Below are 21,885 nucleotides of genomic sequence, written 5' to 3'. Positions count from 1 at the left end.
GGTGTCTTAGTTTCAGCACTTGAACTTGGGACCCACTGCTGCCCTTAGCTCCGAGTCCCGGACAAGGTAAGATCTGGGGTCGGGCTGGAGCATAGATGTGAGGCTGGCACAACAGAGAACCCTGAGTGAGAGGCCAGATGTCCCGGGGACCATCTCGGAGGCAGCTCAAGAGACCCCAGCTTCGGAGCCGAAAGGAAGTACGCTCCCCTTGAGGGAGTCCTGACTCCCACCCGTGTGCTCAGGGCTCAAGGCCTTTGCGCGGGCTCTGTGGAGGGCCCCCGGGTCATTGCCCGAGCATCTCCACCGGCTCTCTCCGCTCCCGTGCCCCCACCAGTCTGCGGGGCGGCCCAGCGCGGGCCGGAACGGGGCGGTGGCACGCGCTGGACCAGATGGGAGAACGAGATAGCTTCTCAGGAGTGGCCGAGACAGGGCCATCGTCGAAGGCACCCACACGGAAAGGCAGGCTTTCCCGCAGGGGAGAGCTCCTTACTCTGAAGCCCTTTCTCCTGCTCCTTCGTAAAGGACCCAAACCCACTGCGGCCTCCTGCGCTGTTCCCTGGCGGGTGTTAGAGAACAAGGAGCTTCAAATTTGGGGACTCGGGGCCTGAGCTCTACAGCCCCAAACCCAGTCTTCTCTGGCCCCTCGCTTTCCCTACAGCCTCTCTCCTTCGCGGGCCTCCAGGGTCGGGCTGACACTACACGCGCCACCGTTATCTCCCGCTACTTGGCTGCGCTCCTTGCCAAGGGCAGGGTCACTGTTGTTTGTTGCCCTTAGGGCCTTCTTGATCCTTGCTTTTTGGCGAGGGCTCAGGGGTATTCCTGGGACACAGGTACTCGTGCGGGAGAAGGCCCGGAGCCGAGTTGCTGGATGCTGAGCGCCTGGAACGACCCGACTGTAGGCTAGCCTGCGTGCGAAATTGGCGCGCAAGGGTTACCAAGGGAATGTGAAGTGGGAAGTAGGCAAGGGTGGAAACTGACAGTGGAAGGGTGGACTGACAATAGATCAGGGATGGGGCAAAAAGTAGCGGGAACTACGAGTGTACAAAAGGAGTGCCAAGAAGGGTGGCGGCTAGATGAGTGTGCGCGCGAAGGCAGGAGTTTATATCTGGGCTGTGGAGTGCGTAACAGGAACGAGAGTCTAGAGGATGGGGTAGGAAGACAGAGTCCGTGGAAGGCGCGTTCGGGAGTTGATAGGATTGTCCCTGCCAGGGGGACGAACCCGGGTCAGCTGAGAAGGTGTCTTCTTTCAGGGACCTTTGATGATACCCAATGCGCAGCGCGAGTCTCTCTGCCTTGGGGACTCCGGGGCCTCCTGGTCATCACCAGGGCGGTTTGGGACAGGGTACTCTGAGCGCTGCGCCGTGGTACTTAAGGGCGGCCTTCCTCTCCCCTGCAGCTCAGAGTGTGTGCTGGAGGCAGATCCTGGGCGCGAGAGGGCGGCAGTTGGCGCGCTGGGCATGAACCTGGAGGGTGGTGGCAGCCGAGGTGGAGAGTTCGGCATGAGCTCTGTGAGCTGCGGCAACGGGAAGCTCCGTCAGTGGCTGATCGACCAGATCGACAGCGGCAAGTACCCAGGGCTAGTGTGGGAGAACGAGGAGAAGAGCATCTTCCGCATCCCCTGGAAGCACGCGGGCAAGCAGGACTACAACCGCGAAGAGGACGCCGCCCTCTTTAAGGTTTCACACACGTGGAGAGCCCGCGGTCGGGATCGGGGTGGGGTTGCAGAGAGCCTGGCGGCTCCCGAATCCACTCTCCGGTGAGCCCAGTCCGCGGCCGGTGAGCCCGCCCGGTGATTCTCAGAGGGAAGGGTACCTGCACAAGACCAATTGGAAGGGGTGGTCCCAGCTGGGCGGGCAGCCAGGGAACATCAGGTGTCGAAGGGCCAAAGCCCTAAGAGAAGGGAAGTTTCAGCTTCACTAGTGATTTCAACAACTAGAGGACCAGGACCCGAGCCCAATCCCTAACGTGTGGTGTAAGCAACACCCAGGGAGTCAGAAGCTTCCAGTAGCAGGGAAGGACCTGTTGGCTCAACCAGGGCAGGTCAGCCATCTCAGGGCACAGGCTTGAATGTTAGTGGTTTAATTTGTATGGGCTTCTCTGTTTCCATCAAGCCTCTTTCTGTACCTCTGGATCCTTCCTTGCCTCCTCTGATTACTTTTTGTCTCTTTTTGTCTCTGTCTCTGTGAGTGCCCTTGGGTGTGCTGGAGTCAGTCTGTTTTTCTGTCTCTTTCACTCTCAATATGTTTCACTATCTTTTCGCTATTTGTCTCTCCGAATTTTTTTTTTTTTTTTTTTTTTTTTTTTTTTCGCTTTGGTTCAGTCTCTCTGCTGCCGGCCCTCTCCGCACTCTCTCCTTTCAGTTCTCTTTGGGCCCTTCCATCTTTGTTTCTCCTTCCCTATCTCTCTGCCTCCGTCTGACTCCCTCTTTCTGAGTCTCTTTCTCTGGAAAATTTTCTCTAAGTTTCTGTCTCTCTCTCTGCGTAACCCCAGTCCCCAGCCTTTTGAGTTTCTCCCGTTCTCTTTCTCCTCCTTTATTCCTCTCCCTCCAGGATCTCTGTCTTGAGCCTCTCTCGGGATCCTTCTGTCCGTGTGTGTGCTCCCCTCATGACTGTTTTCCCATAGAGCAGTTTACCTAGTGAATGTGCATTAGGGCCCATCCCCACCACCTGTGGACAGAGCAAGCACAGGGGACTTCCTCAGGGAATCTGCTCTCAGACTGTCTATCAGATCAGATGGGCTCTATGAGAGAAGCTCATTCCAAAGCTCTGTCCCTAGTTACAATCAAACTGGCTTCAGAAACTGGGTGAATAGGTCCTTCTCCAGGGCTCCTTTACATCTTACCCATACTTCACAAATACTTAAGAGAATGTTCAAGCCACTTTGTTTTCAACTCAGCAATGATAGAGACCAATATTGTACATAGAAGATACCTGGTATGTTTCTATCCTGCATTTGGAATGACAGTATAAATTTGAAGCCCTGAAGCATCATTTTTTTCTTTAGAAATACAATTCCCAGATTCTTTTTTAAAAGACCTATATTTTAACTTTTTTCCTCTTCTTTCTCACCAGGCTTGGGCACTATTTAAAGGGAAATTCCGAGAAGGCATTGACAAGCCAGACCCTCCTACCTGGAAAACACGTTTAAGATGTGCTTTGAACAAGAGCAATGACTTTGAGGAACTGGTAGAGAGGAGCCAGCTGGACATCTCAGACCCCTACAAAGTATACAGGATTGTTCCTGAGGGAGCCAAAAAAGGTGGGACTTCCGATTTGGGGTCACAGAATATGGGCAGTCAGACACTTGTAACAGCTTAATTTCATTCCGAAGCTCACTTTTCTATTTTTGTTTTTTCATAGCCTGCCTGCCATCTGCTTCATGTTCAAGCCTAGTAGGCTCATTGGTCCAAGTTCTCTGGATCATTAATTGAAATTCTTGTGGTATTAGTGTAGGATACTTTCTCAGACTCCAAGTCTCTACCTGTGTGTATGCACATGTGTGTGTTTTCCAGTTAATTCTACTAAGTTATGGGCCCAATTCCCCAACTAAAAATGGAAAACTTCCATATGTTGCTACTATTTATAGAAATAAAAATGTCAACTTTTAAAGTGTACTGTGGTTGCTGGAATGCTTATTAAAATTCAGATTCCCTCTTTCCAAGATTCTGACATTTTGTCAGAGTAGAGCCCAGGAATCTGCATTTTAAACAAACCCTACAGGTGACATCATTTGCAGAATATTTTGCTGGTGGGGTCCTTTCTATCACACACAGCTGCATTCACACACAGCAGGACCTTGTAGAAATCAGTTTAATCAAATGAACAAATAATCACCCAAGGGAATTGCTGAAAAAAATGTCTTATTTGTCAACATTATTATGCATTCGAGGAATTAAATCCTCAGGTATTTTTCTTAGATTTGATATTTAGTTATGTCAGTTCCTTTTTTCACACTGTGCTATTTCCCTTTTGCAAAAACACATAGGAGCAAAGCAGCTCACTCTAGATGACCCACAGATGACCATGAGCCACCCCTACACCATGACAGCGCCTTACACCTCACTCCCAGCTCAGGTATGGTAGAGGGTGCGGGGCTTCTAGTAGGCGAGGCTGGGAAAAAATACCCAAACAAAAACAGCAAAACTGTTTTTGCTCTTAGTCAAACAAGCAAACCAAATCCCTTGTCATTGAATGAATGTCCCACATTCAACCTGGTGTTGTTATCAGTGTTGGTTTTAAGTAAGGGAGGAGCTGGTGTGCCTGCCTGTTGGTATAGACTTCTACTAATGATTCTGAAATTCTCTGGGAACCGGACCTATTGTGGAAGTTGAAGATTTTTGGAAGAAGTACTTTATATCATGTGAACCCACAGGGCAGCTGATCTCTTTAGACTTTTCAGACATGAATTACAGCTCTGTCATATTAACTTTGGTGGGGAAAATAGAGCTAATTTCCTTACAGTACTTTTGGTGCCAGGTTTAACCATATGATGAAGTTTTACATAGATCATTACTTTACAACACTGTCTCCACTGTGCTTTTTTGATTCTTCATGGCTATTTTTCACCTAGGGTGATGAGCCATTCACTCCAGAGTCTTTCAAATGATAAAATGATTGGGCTGCAGCCAGTGAATAGATTGCCTGAGGAGTTTAGAAGGATATGGAAGAATCTGCTCTCCTTTTCCAATGCCAGGAAATGGTCTTTGCTGATTTGGTTGCTTTCACATCTTTAGCAGGTTCATAACTACATGATGCCACCCCACGACCGAAGCTGGAGGGAGTACATCCCTGACCAGCCCCACCCTGAAATCCCATATCAATGTCCTATGACATTTGGACCCCGAAGCCACCACTGGCAAGGCCCGGCTTGTGAAAATGGTAAGGACTGTGCTGAGGCTGGTTCCTGTGGCTGCCACTAACCCAGCAGAGCAAATATGGCCCAAGGGCCTTGGTCTTTCCTGATACTTCCTTCTAGGCAGAGCCACAAGTCTTTCCCCTTATCAGGACTGCTGGGAAAAACTTCACATGCAGTGAAGGAGAGTTTTCTCTCTCCTGTGAGATGGTAAGGTCCTCAGAGGAAGGATGCCCAGGTTTACCAACGCTGGGCCTACCATGTGCCAGGGCCATGCTAGTAACTACCTCATGTGGAATCTTAGTTAAACATCACAGCAGTCATCTCAAGTAGCTAAAAAAGGCTCCATTTTATAGAGGTGAGCTCACAGGAATGTGCTCTAGGAAAGTAAAGCTGGCATTCAGCCTTGATCTCTAAATACCAAAGCCCAGCCTTTCACTTAAGACAGGAGATGTCAGGTGTCAAACTGCTTAGCTGTGTTTGTTAAATTATCTGTTCAAAAGGTTAACAGTTTCCTCCTCATTGAATAATCCTAAGCTTTATTTTTAATATTCAGCAAAATACAGTAGATTTTAGCAGTTTTTCCTCCTAGATTGTCCCTTAATAATGACTGAGAGCCACAAAATTTAGCTGATATATTTCTGTCTACACATCCACAAAATGGGTTTGCTATAGCTGTGCCCAACCCCTCCCTCTATAGGGACACCAGGAGATTGTGAGCTAGTATCTTTCTCTTAAACAATGGGGTGCCCATTATAGTTGTTCTTGGAATTAGAGATGTTAATAAGAAAGGAATGAATAAATAGTGTTAGAAAAACATAAAAAGTTTCCACACGATGTCTAGTGTTGGTTTTGGATCATTCTGGATTATATGAGGTTCATGCTTGTAGGGGTTCCCCAGACTTCAAGATGAGATCTCTCAGCAAAAGCACTAATTAGTTAAGTGAAAAAAAAAATTCAGGTGGTATGTTCAATACAGCACAACCATGCTTTAAACCTCTTGAGTTAGTTATTTAAATAGAAATCCTGAGAAGAGTCAACACATAGATTTTTTTGTACATTCTAGGACTATTTTGTCTGTTCCTCTTTTTCTAGTTATGTTCTGGGCACTGTTGGCTTATGGTATTGCAGAAGTACACCATTATTTAAAGTTTGTATTAAGTAACATGTTTACAAAAGAACTTGGAATTCAGTTTTATTAACTTTTCAAGAATGATTTGCAGCAAGGGTTGGTTTTCCATATCATAGCAGAGGAATTAGCAAACATTAAACTTGTGCTGAAATTCAGACCTATGTACAGTGCATCTGGCTCTACTGAACTAATAATTTCAGTAAATAGACAATGTCTAGAACTGTGCAAAAAGATGAAATAGGCAGATATATTTTGAAGCATTAGGTGACATTAAATAAAGTGCAAGGTTTTAATTGGGTTCTTTGGCATGAGAACTCTTGTGGACCTGAGCTCACAGTTCTGTGAACTTGCTGTGTGAACAGAGGCAAATCACTTCATCTTTCTGAGTCTCAGTTTCCCTGATTATCAGTTATGGAGGAATGTTGGTCAAAGACTACAATCTCCCAATTATAAGATGAATAAGTTCTGGAGATCTAATGTACAGTATGGTGACTATAGTTAACAATACTGTATGACATTTGATATTAAAAGTTACTAAAAGAGTAGATCTTAAATGTTCTCAATACACACACACACACACACACACACACAAATGTATGATGATGGAGGCATTAACTAACAAAGGGGTGGAGGGCGATGACAGAGAGAGTTCGGAGTTTCCTTCCAAAGCTGTGAAAAGGCTCCTTCCTCCTTTTTCGTTTTTCCCATTGGACCTGCAGCTTGTCTTTGTTTGTTAAGAGAGCCAGTGGTCAACACTGGAGGGCCAGCCTGCAGCCCTTCACTCTCAGGATTGGTGCACCCCTTTCCTTTCCCAGGGGAGTTGAGTGGCCACAACTCAGGGAGTGGAAGCCTACCTACCTGTAAACAAACTCTGACTTCTATTTGCAAACGCAGGTTGCCAGGTGACAGGAACCTTTTATGCTTGTGCCCCGCCTGAGTCCCAGGCCTCTGGAATCCCCATAGAGCCAAGCATAAGGTCTGCCGAAGCCTTGGCCCTCTCAGGTGAGTGCGGCATTTGGTCTGGAGGCACCCACAAATGGCTGGTGTCTGCAGCACTCACCCTCACTTTTGGGTGGAGTTGATGGGGGGGTTGGTGAGCACAGCCGGTGGGCACACTCTCCTCCAGCTGGGGCCTGGATGTGTGTGGACACCTCTGAACGCCCCACCTCTGTGACTGAGGAACAGCATTAGCACAGTTAGCGCTGAGAAGCCCACTGTGATTCTGATTCACTTCTACATGCTGGTTGAGTCATTTTAAGTTCTCCATTGGCATATATATGAATTTCCAAGAATATGCAAATACTCCAGTTTCATTTACCTAAGGCCCCTCTTCAGCTAACACTCTCACAGTGTAGTATACATTCTTAAGAAACAGCACCAGAGTTTCTCATTATGAAAAGCTGATCCCCTTCCTGGGGATGTCAGTTCTGGCTGCTTTGTGTTCATCGCACTTGTGTGAGTATTATGGTCTTCCTCTGAACTTTGATATGTCTTGACAAAAATATATGAATTAGATCTGGTTTTTAAAGTTTCGTTTCTAAAAGAACCTGGCACTTTGGAGATCTTATCTGTTTTAAGGAAAGCACCTCAAGGTGTACTAAGCATATGTGGTGTATGCATATTTACTTTTTAGATAATGTGTTGGATTGCTTAAGAATGGGATTTGTATTTATATTAAAAATGAAAAGCTTAAGCTTCTGGATTCTCTTGCATCCCCCTCACCCAACCCCAGTTCTTTGAACATCAGTGATAAAAAAAAAAATAGGCTAAATTCTCAAAGTTTCAGGGAGACAAGGATTTTGGGTACCTTTCTCACTCCAAGGGGAGCTGTAATTTTATGGTTTAGTTCTTTTTTATTCCAAAGTTCTGAATCAGGCTAGTGCCTCCTTCTGAGATGCTCCTGAGTGATGGAGGGGAGGAGATTTTCCAAGAAGGAAGGCTTGTATTTGTTTTTAGAAACTTTCAAACCTTTTCTTGAGCACCTAAAATTTGTGTGAGGACCTGAAGAGTAGGAAATAAACAGCTATTTATATCACTGTGACCCTGTGATTTCTGGTGACAATTAAATGAAATGAAACTTGCCCTGCTAGTCACCTCTAATGGCCAACGCCCACTCTCATCAGACTGCGCCATTAAGCTGCTCCCAGACAGTGTTTACAACAGCAGAAATTGAAGTGGAGAATTGAGACAGTTATGTGGGTTAAGTCTACAAACCTGGCATTGAAGAATAAGAGAGTTTTATGGGTTTCTGTTTGGGACATGAACAATAGATTAATTGAGTGCATTTATTAGAAACTGCCATTCCCATTCCTTGTTATGTCCCCTGCAGTTACCAATGGGTAGCTGTTGCCTACTCCTGAAACCCTTTTGCATTTCAGTTAAGGGGACCTGTGCAAACCTAGCTTCGTCCTTTCAGCCTGTGCAGAATATTTTAAAGAAAGTTCTGAAAGGATCAAAATTTCATAAATGAATTTATCTTGTTTCACCTTTTAGAAAGCATCATTTTAGAGTTTTTTTTCAGACTTAAACACATAGCCTAGTGGCATTTCAGCAGACTTTAAGAACATTTCTTTCATTGATTCCTTTCTTTGCACATTAGTTAAGTTTATTAGTGCATACATAGTGTAAAAACTAATTTAAAAATCAGAAAAGCAAAAATGAAAAATAAACACATTCCCACCACCCAGAGATCACCACTGTTAAGGTCTTAGTGCTTAGCCTTCTTGAAACTTCAATATATATGTTTTTATTTATTTATTTATTTGTCTGTTTGTTTATTTTATTTTTAGAGAGAGGGGGAAGGAGAAAGAGAAGGATAGAAACATCACTGTGTGGTTGCCTCTCAATATATATATATGTATTTTAAACCTAATGACATCATGTTGATATTTTAGGTTTCAGGTGTGTGGACATATTTTCTTTATTCCCCCTAAAGCATCATTATACTCTTTTTTTCCTCTTTGCTAGTAAAAATTAGACTTAGAGTTTACTTTCTCCAAAGTCAAAACTGATTGCCATGCTTAAAGGTGAATTTTTGTTCAGTGGTACATGACTTAGTATTTTAGACATCACCACTACTACCATCACACACACACACACACACACACACACACACATACACACACATGACATAGGAAGTTCTTAATAGTAGTGCTTTATAATACAAGTCAAACCTATTTTGCAAAAAACTAATGAAAGTTATGTTTCCCCCACTCCACCCCCCAAAACCCATGGTACAATAAATTTGGAAATGTTGAGTTAAACAACATCAAATTTATTTCTTGTGGGACTTCTCTAACATCACTTATTGTCTGTGAATCTCCAGGAGAGAGAAAGAGGCATACAGCATTTCCTAGTCTTGAGCACATTGGGGCACTGGTGTCCCACCAAATATTCTTTGTTCTTGCTGGTAGTCTGGCATCCTGATGGGCATGTAATGTTTCTTGGTCCCTTAGCACTGACCCCAAATGTTCTGTTTGCAGACTGCCGGCTCCACATCTGCTTGTATTACCGGGAAATCCTAGTGAAAGAGTTGACCACAGCCAGCCCCGAAGGCTGTCGGATCTCCCATGGACACACCTATGATGCCAGTAATTTGGACCAGGTCCTTTTCCCCTACCCAGAGGACAATGGTCAGAGGAAAAACATCGAGAAACTGCTGAGCCACCTAGAAAGGGGTGTGGTCCTCTGGATGGCCCCTGATGGGCTTTATGCCAAAAGACTGTGCCAGAGTAGGATCTACTGGGATGGACCCTTGGCACTCTGCAGCGACCGGCCCAACAAACTGGAGAGAGACCAGACCTGCAAGCTATTTGACACACAACAGTTTTTATCAGGTAATGTATTTAATTATCGATTAGAATTGAGCTCCTCATACCATGAGCCTTACAGAGAGAGAATAAAGGTGGTGATGGTGTGTCTGCCACAATGGTTCAAAAACAGCAGGTCACTGCATGTGGACAGAGGTCTTCTTTCTGTTATACCCTGATCCCACTGGTCATGATTCCAGAATAGATTTCTGATTTGTTTCACATCTCACCTCTCCTTTTATCACCTGCTCCTCTCCTTCAGCAGAAGGATAGCAAAGAGAAGGGAGATTGTTTGGGGGACTACAGTTTAGGCTGATGACTTAGACTTCTGGAATTCAACAAATGGTCACCTAGCAATAAGGTTCACATTTTATTAGAAGTATGATCTCAGCAAATGTATCAGTTGATGTTTCAGGTCTTTTAAGGTTCTTAGGAAAATTGCAACTGTTAGAAGTATATCATTACCATTCTTGGCTCTGAGATGGGTCATGCTTATGCATATGCCCTCTCACAGGTGGGCCAAGGATTAGAGTGTGTTGAACTAATTTTTCAAAGAGAAAATTATGAGAAGGCTTTAAGCTATCTCTATGATATGTGTGTTTCAAATCATGTTTTTCAGAACCAATAAATTTTGTTTTCCTAGTTTTGATTTTCTGACAATTAAATTAGCCCTGGACTGGCTTTTGTGAAACCACTGTCTACATTATTGTTGAAGCTTCATCAAAAGTATCCACTTAGCAATTGAGGTTGATGCTGCTTCTTTTGGAGGGAGAAAGATGTTCTAATTTACCAGCTAACTGCCAATTCTTTCTCTACTTTGCCCTTAATCTATTCTTTTAAAAGTGCCCCATAAGAAACACCCTATGTCTTTGGGTTTTCTTGTGCCTCTTCTTTCCCGGAATGTGCATTTTAATTTGATTGGTTTGAAATAAAAATATGAAACACTTCTGTGCTCTGTCACCATTAACATTTGCTCAACCTTTTGGGTTTAAGTTGCCCAAGTTTGCTTAGGCTAATTCAAATTCTCTTTTCGTGCCCCCAAACAAATATTTCCCTAGATGGCTAACCCTCCCCAAGAGGTGTGACAAGAAGAGGGAGAACCCAGTCTCTGGTTCCCTACGGCTGTGCCATGGCTGAAAAAGCCACAAGGGTCTGAGTGCCCCTCCCTAACTGAGCTGCAGAATTGCCTCTAAGCCAGTGTTGTGACTATTCTGTCTGTTCTGGGGCTCAGCACAGTGGTCGTGATGGGGTCCTGAGAGTGGCCAAGAGCCACTGAGAGGTGCCCCATCCGCACTTTCTATGCTGCAGCGGAGGCTGAAAGAGCCCATTGGGTTTGGGTCTCCTCAAAGATTGTGGATCTTGGTCTCTTTGGATCTGGAAGCTACCACAGAGCTAGAGCTTTCATTAAGGCAGCCCAGGGAAATGGCACTTGTTGCTCTGAGTTTCTCTCATCATGCATGTTTTAGGAAGGCGGGGTGCTCTCATTCTAACTTGGCTGTAAGTTTTTCTTTGAGTCACAGTGAACTGAGTGGTGAATACAGGCAAGAAGCGGGCAGGCAGGCAAGACATGCCAGCTACAAGTATCCTCGAGCTGCCAGCTCACTTGCCTAGAATTCAGTATTTGTCTGTGAGCAAGAGCTGTTTTGTTTACTTTTTCCCTTCTTCTGTAACCAAGAGCCGTGCCTTTCGTCCACAGCAAACTCTTGTCTCGCGGTGGTCACTGGGGTGCAAGGGGGGCTTGTAGAACCTGAAAACTGCAGCTGTGTGGACCAGCGCTGCATAATCACAGAGGTTCTCGTGTTATCAGCATCTCAGGCACGGCTTTTTCAGAGAATTGTACCAGCTCGCCGTTCTGATTAGCTTGTGTAGGTGTAGCCCGGACTCCGTAGTGTAAATGCCTTTTATACATTTTGACTAAGCTGGTTCGGTTTGATTTGAATTCTGGAAGAAAAAAGAAGCAGGAAGTCAAATAGTCCAGTGAGTTAGCTAGAAACTTCTCTTCAGTTGAAGAGAACGTTGGAAATCTTTGCTATCTACCCATTCAGGATTTGCAGACTGCTAGGGACAGCCCCCAACGCAGAGCTCAAGGGTGAGGATCTGATAAAGATGTAACCAGGTTCTGTTCCACAGAAGTTGTAGCAGAGACTATGTAAGCATGTTTCTTTTGTGGACATGACATTTGAGTCTAGCGGAAAGAAGAGGAACAGCTATAGGCATGAGTTATCTTGAATGTGGGTGAGGGGTTGAACACATCTTTCCAACAGTGCTCCATTCTCTGTTTTGCATCCTTAGGGCAGGAGTGGTGGCTTTGGGATCTCCACAACCACAAATATGGGGGCCCCTATTGCTTCATCACTACCATTCTCATCTCAAATCACCATCTGTCCCAGAAGATGGGCGAAAAGTCTGCCCAAAGTCACACAGTTTGGGCTTAGTGCCCATACTGGCGCTCAGTCTCTGCGATAACATCAAGCATTTTCTGTGGGGCCTGAGTCATGGAGAGGTCCTGGGTAACAAATATAGGTTTATGAAGGCTCAGCAGTTTTGAGATGAGGTTTTTAAGCAACCCTGGGACAAGTCAGAAAATTCGTATTTTTTTAAGAGAAAATTTCTTTTTTGTACAAATTATTACTTTGCCTCAACATGAGTACATTTCTTTTCCTTTTTCTTCCTCCTTCACTCCTTTTTGCTACTTTTTGCATCCTCATGGGTCCAATACTGCAAAGCAAGCTTCTTAATCTGCAAGGCGTATTCCCCTTGAAGAGAGGCCTGGAGCCTTCTCCGCAAAAGCACACATATGTACATGTACACTAGTTTTCCATCTGGGGTCTACCAGTTAAAAACCCCAGTTAAGAGAAATAAGAGTGCTCATTCTTAGTTCTGTCTTCAGAATCAACATAGAGTTTTTGCTTGCTGTTTTAACCTGGTGTGCTCAATGAAGAGGGTTCTGAGCATATTTTATTATTTTTTTTCCTTGTGGGGGTTTCTCCAGAGTTGCAAGCCTTTGCTCTTCATGGACGACCCCTGCCAAGATTCCAGGTAACTCTGTGCTTCGGGGAGGAGTTTCCAGATCCCCAGAGGCAAAGGAAACTCATCACTGCTCACGTGAGTATTCAGTCACATTCAAATGATTGTTTCCCTGTTGTTCATCAAGGGCAGGCTTCCAGCTAGATAGGTCTCAATGAAAAGTAAATGTCAAGTGACCTGGGAAAACAGTGAGGGAGAAATTGTGATCCGGTGAACAAAATAACCTCCAACCATGGGCTTCATTTGTTGCACTTTTTTATTTTTCAAGAACCTTTACATATTCCCATTTTATAAGGACTTAAAAGGATTGATGTTAAAAGTGTCCCTTTAAAATTCTCCACATTTAATATTACTTTTAAAATGCTCTCTGATTTTCATCTGATGGAGAAGTTTTTCCCAAATGGGAAGCTGTTTATTGACTTGTGTATTTTGTAGGTCCTTCAGATGTTTCCCAAATCCTTTTTTATTTCTAGATTTTTAAAATTTATAATTACTGGAAACCAAGAGCCATGTGTTATTTGAGGTGGCTAAAGCTTTCAAGGAATGCAAGTAGATCAGACCAGTATAATGTTCTGTAGCAGAATTTAAGATAAGTTCAACTTTGGCAAGTAAACATCTTATTTTCATTAAAAACAAAGAAAGAAAGAAAAGGTTTATATAGATAACATTTAACATTAATTTGCCACAGAAAAGATGTTTTGAATAACTAGGACTTTTGAATTTGAAAACTTTGCATTGCTACATATCTTCAAGAGTTATGAATGGACCTAAATAATGAACAGCAAAGGTAAAAAATGATACTCAATAATACAAAAATTCAGGTCATATTTTAGTTCTGATAATGTCTCTTATTAAAAATGAAGATAAAACACTAATCTTTAACGTGCACTCCTCCAATGTTATAAAATCAAAAACCAACCAAGCAATAAACAAAAATATAATCCCATAGACTTAAGAATTTTCTTATGAATCTGCTCCAATGACTGATGTAATTATTGATATAATCTTGTTAACAACTGGGATTGTTAAATGACTAAATAAACTTGGCACTGATAAATAACATTTAAGAAGCTGGTGATAAACTCCCACATCAATCTGATTTTAAGGGTTTTGGATGCACTAGCTCTCCTGTAAATCAGGCAAGGACCCCGGAAATCACACTGTATGGTACAGAAAAGAGAGCTGGGTGTGTGGACACCCAAGAGTTCCTATTCATTTTATTCTGTATTTAATTTATTTCAGGTACTTTATATAAGTTATGTTTAAGTTGCTATATATCAAATAATATAAAGGCTCAATTTAATAGCACAATTGACTGAAAGCATTTAGTTTTCTTAGATGTTATAAATTCAGGAAAACCTGAAAGTAAATTTATTTTTTGCTGAATGCAATCTACAATAATAACCAAACTAGGTGAACTTGGGATCAATTAAATTTTATTTTGCCACAATAGTAGTTTTTGTTGTTGGTTTTGCTTCTTTTTCTTTTCTCTTTGGTTTAAAAAAACAAACCGATTATCTAGGTCATCCTGGAATTGTAAACTGTTCAGAATGAGACCCCTCATCCCTGTCAAACTGCAATTGTGGAAAATAAACTTACCTGCCTAAATTACACTAAATATCACCTCAAATTTACTTTTAATTTGGTCATTTTACCCGATATTTTTCAGTCTCAGCTAAATGTATATTTTTCAGCAACATATGTTTCAAAGTATCATCTTTAACTTCAGTTTCAATTGAAACTCATGAATAACTAGATTCTGTTTAGAGGTTGGTGTATGGAAGCACTAATAAAAATTAGTTTTTCAGAAGGCAACAAGTATAAGATTTTTGATGTGTGGTAGCACCTAACTTTGGACTTGACTTTACTATACCCTTACGTACATTGAGTTATTTAATGATGATCCAATTGGAGAATGGTAAAAAGAATATCTTAGTAATGTGTTCCTAAAATCTCATTAAAGGTTGAACCTCTACTAGCCAGACAACTATATTATTTTGCTCAACAAAACAGTGGACATTTCCTGAGGAGCTATGATTTGCCCGAACATATTAGCAGCCCAGAGGATTATCACAGATCTATTCGCCACTCCTCTATTCAAGAATGAAAATTTCAAGTGATTTTGTTTCATTGTAAATATCTGACTTTAACAACAGCTGATTGAACCCCCTCTTTTTCTTTTGATAAACTTGGGAATTGGAGCTTCAGTTCAGCACTTGAGGAAAATCTCAGCAAGAATACATGTAGAAAATCAGCTCCATCTAATTGACAGATGAGCTTGTTCTAAAAGGAAAAATGGTCTTAGGGTCTTCTGTTGATTGCCATCATTGATGATAACTGTGAAAATTAACCAAAGATTGTGTTTACATTTGCTTAAATGGTATCCTTTATTTGATGTGGATTATTTCTTGCTTGAAGACTGAGAAAATTTGTGTTTCAGTATTATTGACCACTAATTAGAGTGATGAAAGCACTTAAGTGTTGTTCTGTTTCTCAGGGAAGTAAAATTTCAGTTTGAAGCCACTCTGCCCACAAAAGAATGGATTAACACATGTAAGAGATGTTGTAGAAAATGCTTTCTTATAGAAGGAAACAAAATCCTTGACTGAGGTTGGGCCATAGTGCTTCTAGCTTTGGGGTAGCTCATTGCCCCACCTGGCCTGGGTCTCACCCTAGAATAGGCTCCCAAGCCCTGCCTTTCACTGCCCTGTTTGCTTTTCCTCTTTGGGTGCCCCTGGAAGCCATTTGGTAGACTCTGTTGCTATTTTCTTGAGCCAAAAAGCATTAGGGATACCCATGAGTAGTACTTCTTTATTTTTAATCCATGTAAAACTGCTATATAACATTATATGAACTTTAGATGTACGACATTGTAATTTGACATCTGTATGCACTACAAAGTGAGTGATCACCCCCAAAAGTCTAGTTACCATCTTTCATCATACAATTGAACTCCATCATCCATTTTGCTTGCCCCCAACCCCTTTCCTTTCTGGTAACCGCCAATCTGTTCTCTGTGTCTAGAAGTTTGTTTTGTTTTGTTTGTTTAATTGTTTGTTTTTGTTTTCAGATTCCATGTATGAATGAAATGACATGGTATTTGTTGTTCTCTGTCTGACTTATTTCACTTAGCATGATGCTCTCAGGTTTCATCCATGTTGTCGTCAATAGCAAGAGTTTATCTTTTTTATGACAAATAATATTTCCTTGTATATATGCACCACGTCTTCTTTATCTGTTCATTTACTGATTGACACTTAGGATGTTTCCATTTTTTGGCTGTTGTAAATAATGCTGCAGTGAACATAGGGAGCATGTATCTTTTCAAATTAGTGTTTTTGTATTCCTCAGATAAATACACAGAATTGGAATTGCTGGGTTATGTGGTAGTTCTACTCTTAATTTTGAGGAACCTTCATGTTGTTTTCCATAGTGGTTACACCAATTTACATTCCCAGGAAAAGTGTGCAAGGATTCTCTGGTCTCCACATCCTATCTTTCTTATCTTTTTTCTAAAAGCCATTCTAACAGTGTGAGGGAGTATCTCAATGTGCTTTTCATTTTAATTTCTCTAGTAATTAGTGATGAATATCTTTCCATGTGCCTGTTGGTCATCTGTATATCTTCTTTGGGAAAATGCCTATTCAGATTCTGTACCTATTTTTTAAGTCAGGTTGCTTATTTTTGTGTTGTTGAATTGTATGGATTCTTTATATATTTTGGCTATTAACCCCTTGTCAGATGTATGATTTGCAAATATTTTCTCCCATTTAGTAAGTTGCCTTTTCATTTTGATGGTGCTTTCCTTCACTGTGCCAGAGCTGTTTAGTTTGACATTTATTTTTGTTTTTATTTCCCTTGCCTTTAGAGCCAGATCCGCCTGAGTACTACATTTTTTCTGTCCAACAATCTAGCAATGATTGATTAAGTTTCTTTCTTTTTTTGGTTCCCTTTTTGTCTTATTCTATGAATTTTTGCTTAAACTTTTTTTCTTAAAGAAGAAAAAAAGATCAACAATCCAAGTACAAAATATATATTTCTGAAACCCAGTGACATTTCCCCTCTTATCCTGTTTGTTTTGTTTTGCTATCAGTGAGTTATCCATGACAACACTAAAAAGAAGGAGCCAGTGCTTTTCGAATTGGTGAACTCTGTTAGGAAAGATGATGACAGGATTTCATGAATTGCATAACTGCAGACTCAATGGGCTGTTTTTGCTTATTTTGTATATTATATGCTTCCTCATGCAAATAATGGTTTGACAGGGTTTTAATATTACTGGGTTTTTTTCCAAATACATCTTTTTTATGGAATCACTAAGATCTCCACTTGCCTAAGTAAACCTGATCATTTGTTGTTTGTTTTCGGAAAAGTACAGATATTTACACTGTGATGTCAGCACTTTCAGGCTCAGCATAAGACTTGATAGTTCTCAGATATATAATCTATATTTTTTAGTTTATTCAACAAACTGTATGTATCCCTTGCATCAGAGAGATTATAGCATTTATCCAGTTTAGTAAGAAATGAAGCACTGGGAAGTCATATTGTTTTTCCATTTTTAAAAGAAGTTTTTAATGATAAAATAATTCATAATAACTACATAAAATGTTAACAGTATAAAAGAGGTAATCCTCCTCCTTAGAAGAATCCAAAAGAACAGTATGACTTACACTTCCGACACATTTCACTTTTCTATAAATCTACATAAACTTAAAAAATTTCATGGAATCACCTTGCACTCACTTTTATGCAGTGCTCTTTTAACCTAACAATACAGACTTACCTCATTCTTTTTAGAGGCATTGTTGTAGAATTCCACCACGATGTAATCAGTACAGTGTAAGGTATTTTATCAGCTAGTCAGAATGACTACATTTGGACAACAGATTGTATTTCTCATGAACTGCAGAAATTTATACATCTTATAGATGCAAAGTATTTTGGGGTATATTATCCTAAGGGGTAAATGAAAACTTAAAAGGAACCACATTGACACCACTGTGGCCCTCTTTGCTGTAGAACATTTAACCCAGAACTTCAGAAAGGCTCTGTGGGATCTGTCCCAGGGATGTATCTTCTTAATTCTCCAAGTAGATGATTGATTTCAATTGTTGTTTGAATTTTTTTCTTCCTCCTCTTTTCTCTCCCTCCTTCTTTCTTTCTTCCTCTCTCCTCTCTTTTTAAATATTAATCTGCTTTAACATGTAAGTTACATTTTCTGAAAAATGTTGTTGGCTTGCACCATTTTCTACCTTTCTCATTATTACATTACACTCAATTATATTAACTTTTTTAATTTCGAGGGATCCAGAGTGTGGTTACTGAATGAAGCAAAATATTCAGGGTGAAGAATCCTGATAGTTGTCTCAGGACTTTGGAAAGGAATGGCTGCCTCATTCCTTTACTTGATAAAATGGGATTAGCAAACTACAGCAAACTAGTTTGTTCCAAGGAAGGACACTGTAAAAGAGTTTAGGCACTTGTTATGCTAAAAAGCTTTGGATCCAGAGAAAAATATTTGTCTCAAAGGTGCATTTCCATGGCCTATTTCATGTTCTTGGAATTCAGTAAAACCATGGGCAGTAATTGATGCCTTCTGGAACACTATAGAGAACCAGGGTGGCCAACTCATTTTAAACCAAAACCTTGGAATCTCTCCCAGTCCTGGACAAAACAGGACAGTTGGTCACCCTATAGAGAACCCAGCAAGACTACTGTGTTTGAGCTGGGAAAAGACAAGTCCATTGGGAGAGAAAATTTTAAATCCTATGGTGGAATGAGGAGCACAACAGTGTGGTTATCACCTAAGCACAAGTGTGTCCAGGTTTGTGTTTAGAAGAGGATGTGCATTGTGCCAAGGCATGAACAAGATTTTCTTCCCTTATCACTGCATGGAAACCCCTGGAGTAGAAACAGCTCTGAGAGTAATGGTTCATGGTCTGACAGGGGCTTCTCTCTGAAAAGCTGAGCAGTGGATAGGCAAGCATCTCGAGAGAAGGCTTACTCCTGCACCAGTAAAGGTCAAAACTTATTTTGGAGAGCATCAGGGTTTTTTTTTTTGTTTTTTTTTTTTTAGTAGAAATCCAGACACAGTTCAAACCCCCTTTCATTTCTCTCAGATCACATTTCTTCCCTTTCTCCATAGGTGAAGTTTTTTCTGAAAGCTGTGAGCTTCTTTAAGGGCTATATTTTTATTATATGTCTCCCTAAATAGTTTGTAGCTCACCAATGGTATGACAGCCCTAAAGCAGCATTTAAATAGATAGCTGTCCTACCAGCTATATTGTTCTGCAGCTTGCTTTTTTCACTCCCTGGTCTTTTAAAGTGATCTATGTTGATGTAGGTACATCTCATTCATCCCTTGTTAACTGTTGTTGAATAGTTTTTCCACATGAATGCCATGAAGGTCAATTTTCATGGCATTTATTCCCATTGCTTTAAGGAAAGCATGTATATAAAGTGCAGCTGAAGTTGAGGAAAAGAGAGAGGAGATGTGGAAGAGATAAGAAGAGCCAAGAGTCCAATCCTCCTCCGATGTGAACTGACATTTTGCTTTAGACTCTTTGGGGAAGAAGAGACCATATAGGTAATGGGGCTCACTCTCCTACACCCCCATTTTATGGATAGGTAGGACCAGGCAGCTCCTCTAATTCAAGCCAGTGCTGTGCTGGGTCTATCTTGTTTCCAAACCTCTCAGGCAAAGGTGTCTTCAGAGCTAGATGGATCACTCCTTGCACAATGGTTGTACATAATCGTCACAAATTTTGGTGTAAATTGCTTTTTAATGCAGATTGATTTTTGTAATAATGTGATGTTTTAGATACTTCATAAATAAAGACTTTAAAAAAATAATGTTATGGCCCGTGTGTGTGTATGTTATTAAACACTCAACTTGATAACTTTTTAAATACTTCCTCCTTCTGTTGCATTTTTTTTTTTAGCAAGGTTGCTCTGACAGTCTGCTTCCTTCCGGTCGTCATATGTGTCCTTAAAATCAGATTTTAAAGTGTTTAGCTTGTTTTTAAAAAATGTAAAACTTGTCCTAGAGTTGGGCAGTTCCTCAAACCAACAGAAAAACACCTAAGGTGAGTAGTGAGCATGCTTTCTTTCCTCTCCCTCCTCTCCCTTAAAACTTCTAGTAAACCCAAAGATATCATTGTTAATCTTCCTTTTATATTACAGCTACTTTGCTTTTGTCTTTGTTGTTAAAGGGGAGAGGATATAGGTTAATGGAAATCCTAAATGTGAAATGTACCATAAAATGGTGTGTGGGAACGAGCACCCACGTGAGATGGCATCCCTTGTGACCTCTGGTTCCCCTCTGTCTGCTGTTATCTCTGTTCAGCTCGACATAGGCCCACCTTTCTCAGTCTGTGTATTGCTCTCTCTCCTGTCAAATACTTAGTAGCCTGGCAGGAAACACTAGAAAGAGAAGGCTGCAGCTTGTGGTGTTCAAATTCTTGCAGCATAAGTTTGCTTGGAGCTGTCATAAATGTTTCTAGTTTGCAATTAGGAGACCCAGACTATTAGATTAGGATAATTTTGAATTTTCTAAGCAATAACTAAATAGAAATAATGAGAAAATAAAGTATCGTACTGCTTTTGTGGGCTCTATCTGCTCAGCAAGTATGGACCAAGTTAAGTCAGTATGTGTAGGTTTTTTATCAAGTAATAATATATCAACTCTTTATATCTAAAAGAGCATTTCAAAGGCATTTTTAGGCCTTGAACATGTTCATAAGTAATTTTACACCTCTTTCAGGTACCAATGTTTGTAAATCTTTCTTTATACAGAGTAGCAGTTTGACTGTATTGGATTCAGTTTCCTTAAAGCAAGTATCACCTTGACAAAGAAATACTTCTATATAAAGTGCCCTGATGATGCGAAAAAAAATTATTAATTCTACATCATTTCTCTGGAAAGAAATTCCAGGCGTAATAATACTTCATTTTTTTCTTGGATAAGCGATACCTAGGTGAACTCAGATAGATATATTAGTGGGGAATGAGAAGTTATATAGTGCAGTAGGTACCTGAAAAACCAGGGACTCCTTTGAGTGACCCCTCCTCCTGCCAGGTTGGCAACGTGTTGGCAGATGGCTGTCCATAGAGAATTCCTTGAGTGCCAGAAGGGCATGCCATTGTCAGCAGGCGCGCCTCCACCATCCTTGTTTAGACCATCTGTCTGGCATAATCTATGGTAAAGTTCATTTTATCACAGTATGGTCAAAAGTTTGTAATCTGTAGAGCTCAAATTATGGGCATTTTATTATCCTTAAAAGCTGTTGTTTCTCTCTTTAAAAAAATAATAATTTGCTCCTCTAGCTGCTTCAAGCTGGACATGGTCGTCGTCCTACCTACTCTTGGGTCCAGAAATCCCTACAAAGGGTCTTAATATCTGAGAGGGAGGGATAGTTATTTTTTATTGTTAAAATAATTAATTAATCACATATTTACTTTAAAAAAGAGAGAAGAAGAAGAATATATGAAAGGGTGAAGCGGGAAAGCTTGTATGTACGAACCATGGGAATGGACTTGGGTGGGGATTGCTAGGGGAGGGAGATGCTGGGTGGAGGGGAGTAAAGGGGAGAAAATTGGAACTATTGTAACAATATAATCAATAAAATACATTTAAAAAAAGAAAACTGAAAAAAGAAAAATAATAATAATTTGTTTGTTTTTATTTATTTATTTTTAGAGAGAGGAGAAAGAGAGGGAGAGAAACATCACTGTGTGGTTGCCTCTCACTCTCACCCCCAACTGGGGACCTGACGTGCAACCTAGTCATATGTCCTGACTGGGAATCAAACTAGCGACACCTGGCTCGCAGGCTGACGCTCAATCCACTGAGCCACAGCAGGGCTTTGTTTCTCTTCTTTGGGTGGATTACAATTTTCATTTTTTTCTCCTTTTCCCATAGGCACAGGCGTAATGGTGGTTTTAAAGAGAATCACCTCAGTCAACATAACATCTTTTTCCTCTAATTTCCTCTCCTCCTGGGTCAGGTTTCCATAATAATCTTTATCTGGAGAAAAATTAGTATATGTATCTGAAACCTCTACC

The 21,885-nt window shown here is 41.2% G+C and overlaps 1 protein-coding gene across 1 annotated transcript; it reads left to right on the top strand.

Moving 5' to 3' along the window:
* Positions 1-16,068, top strand: IRF4 (interferon regulatory factor 4). The gene is made up of 9 exons (XM_090271775.1): positions 1-66; positions 1,397-1,676; positions 3,072-3,258; positions 3,985-4,073; positions 4,733-4,877; positions 6,878-6,985; positions 9,466-9,819; positions 12,785-12,897; positions 14,783-16,068. The coding sequence occupies exons 2-9, from the start codon at positions 1,458-1,460 to the stop codon at positions 14,924-14,926; spliced, it is 1,359 nt and encodes a 452-aa protein (XP_090127901.1). The 5' UTR covers positions 1-66; positions 1,397-1,457; the 3' UTR covers positions 14,927-16,068.
* Positions 16,069-21,885: the final 5,817 nt, after the last annotated feature.

Source organism: Furipterus horrens, unplaced genomic scaffold (genome assembly GCF_987537825.1).
Source record: "Furipterus horrens unplaced genomic scaffold, mFurHor1.1.pri manual_scaffold_3, whole genome shotgun sequence".
NCBI classification, from domain to species: domain Eukaryota; kingdom Metazoa; phylum Chordata; class Mammalia; order Chiroptera; family Furipteridae; genus Furipterus; species Furipterus horrens.
This window is presented reverse-complemented; position numbering and strand designations above follow the sequence as displayed.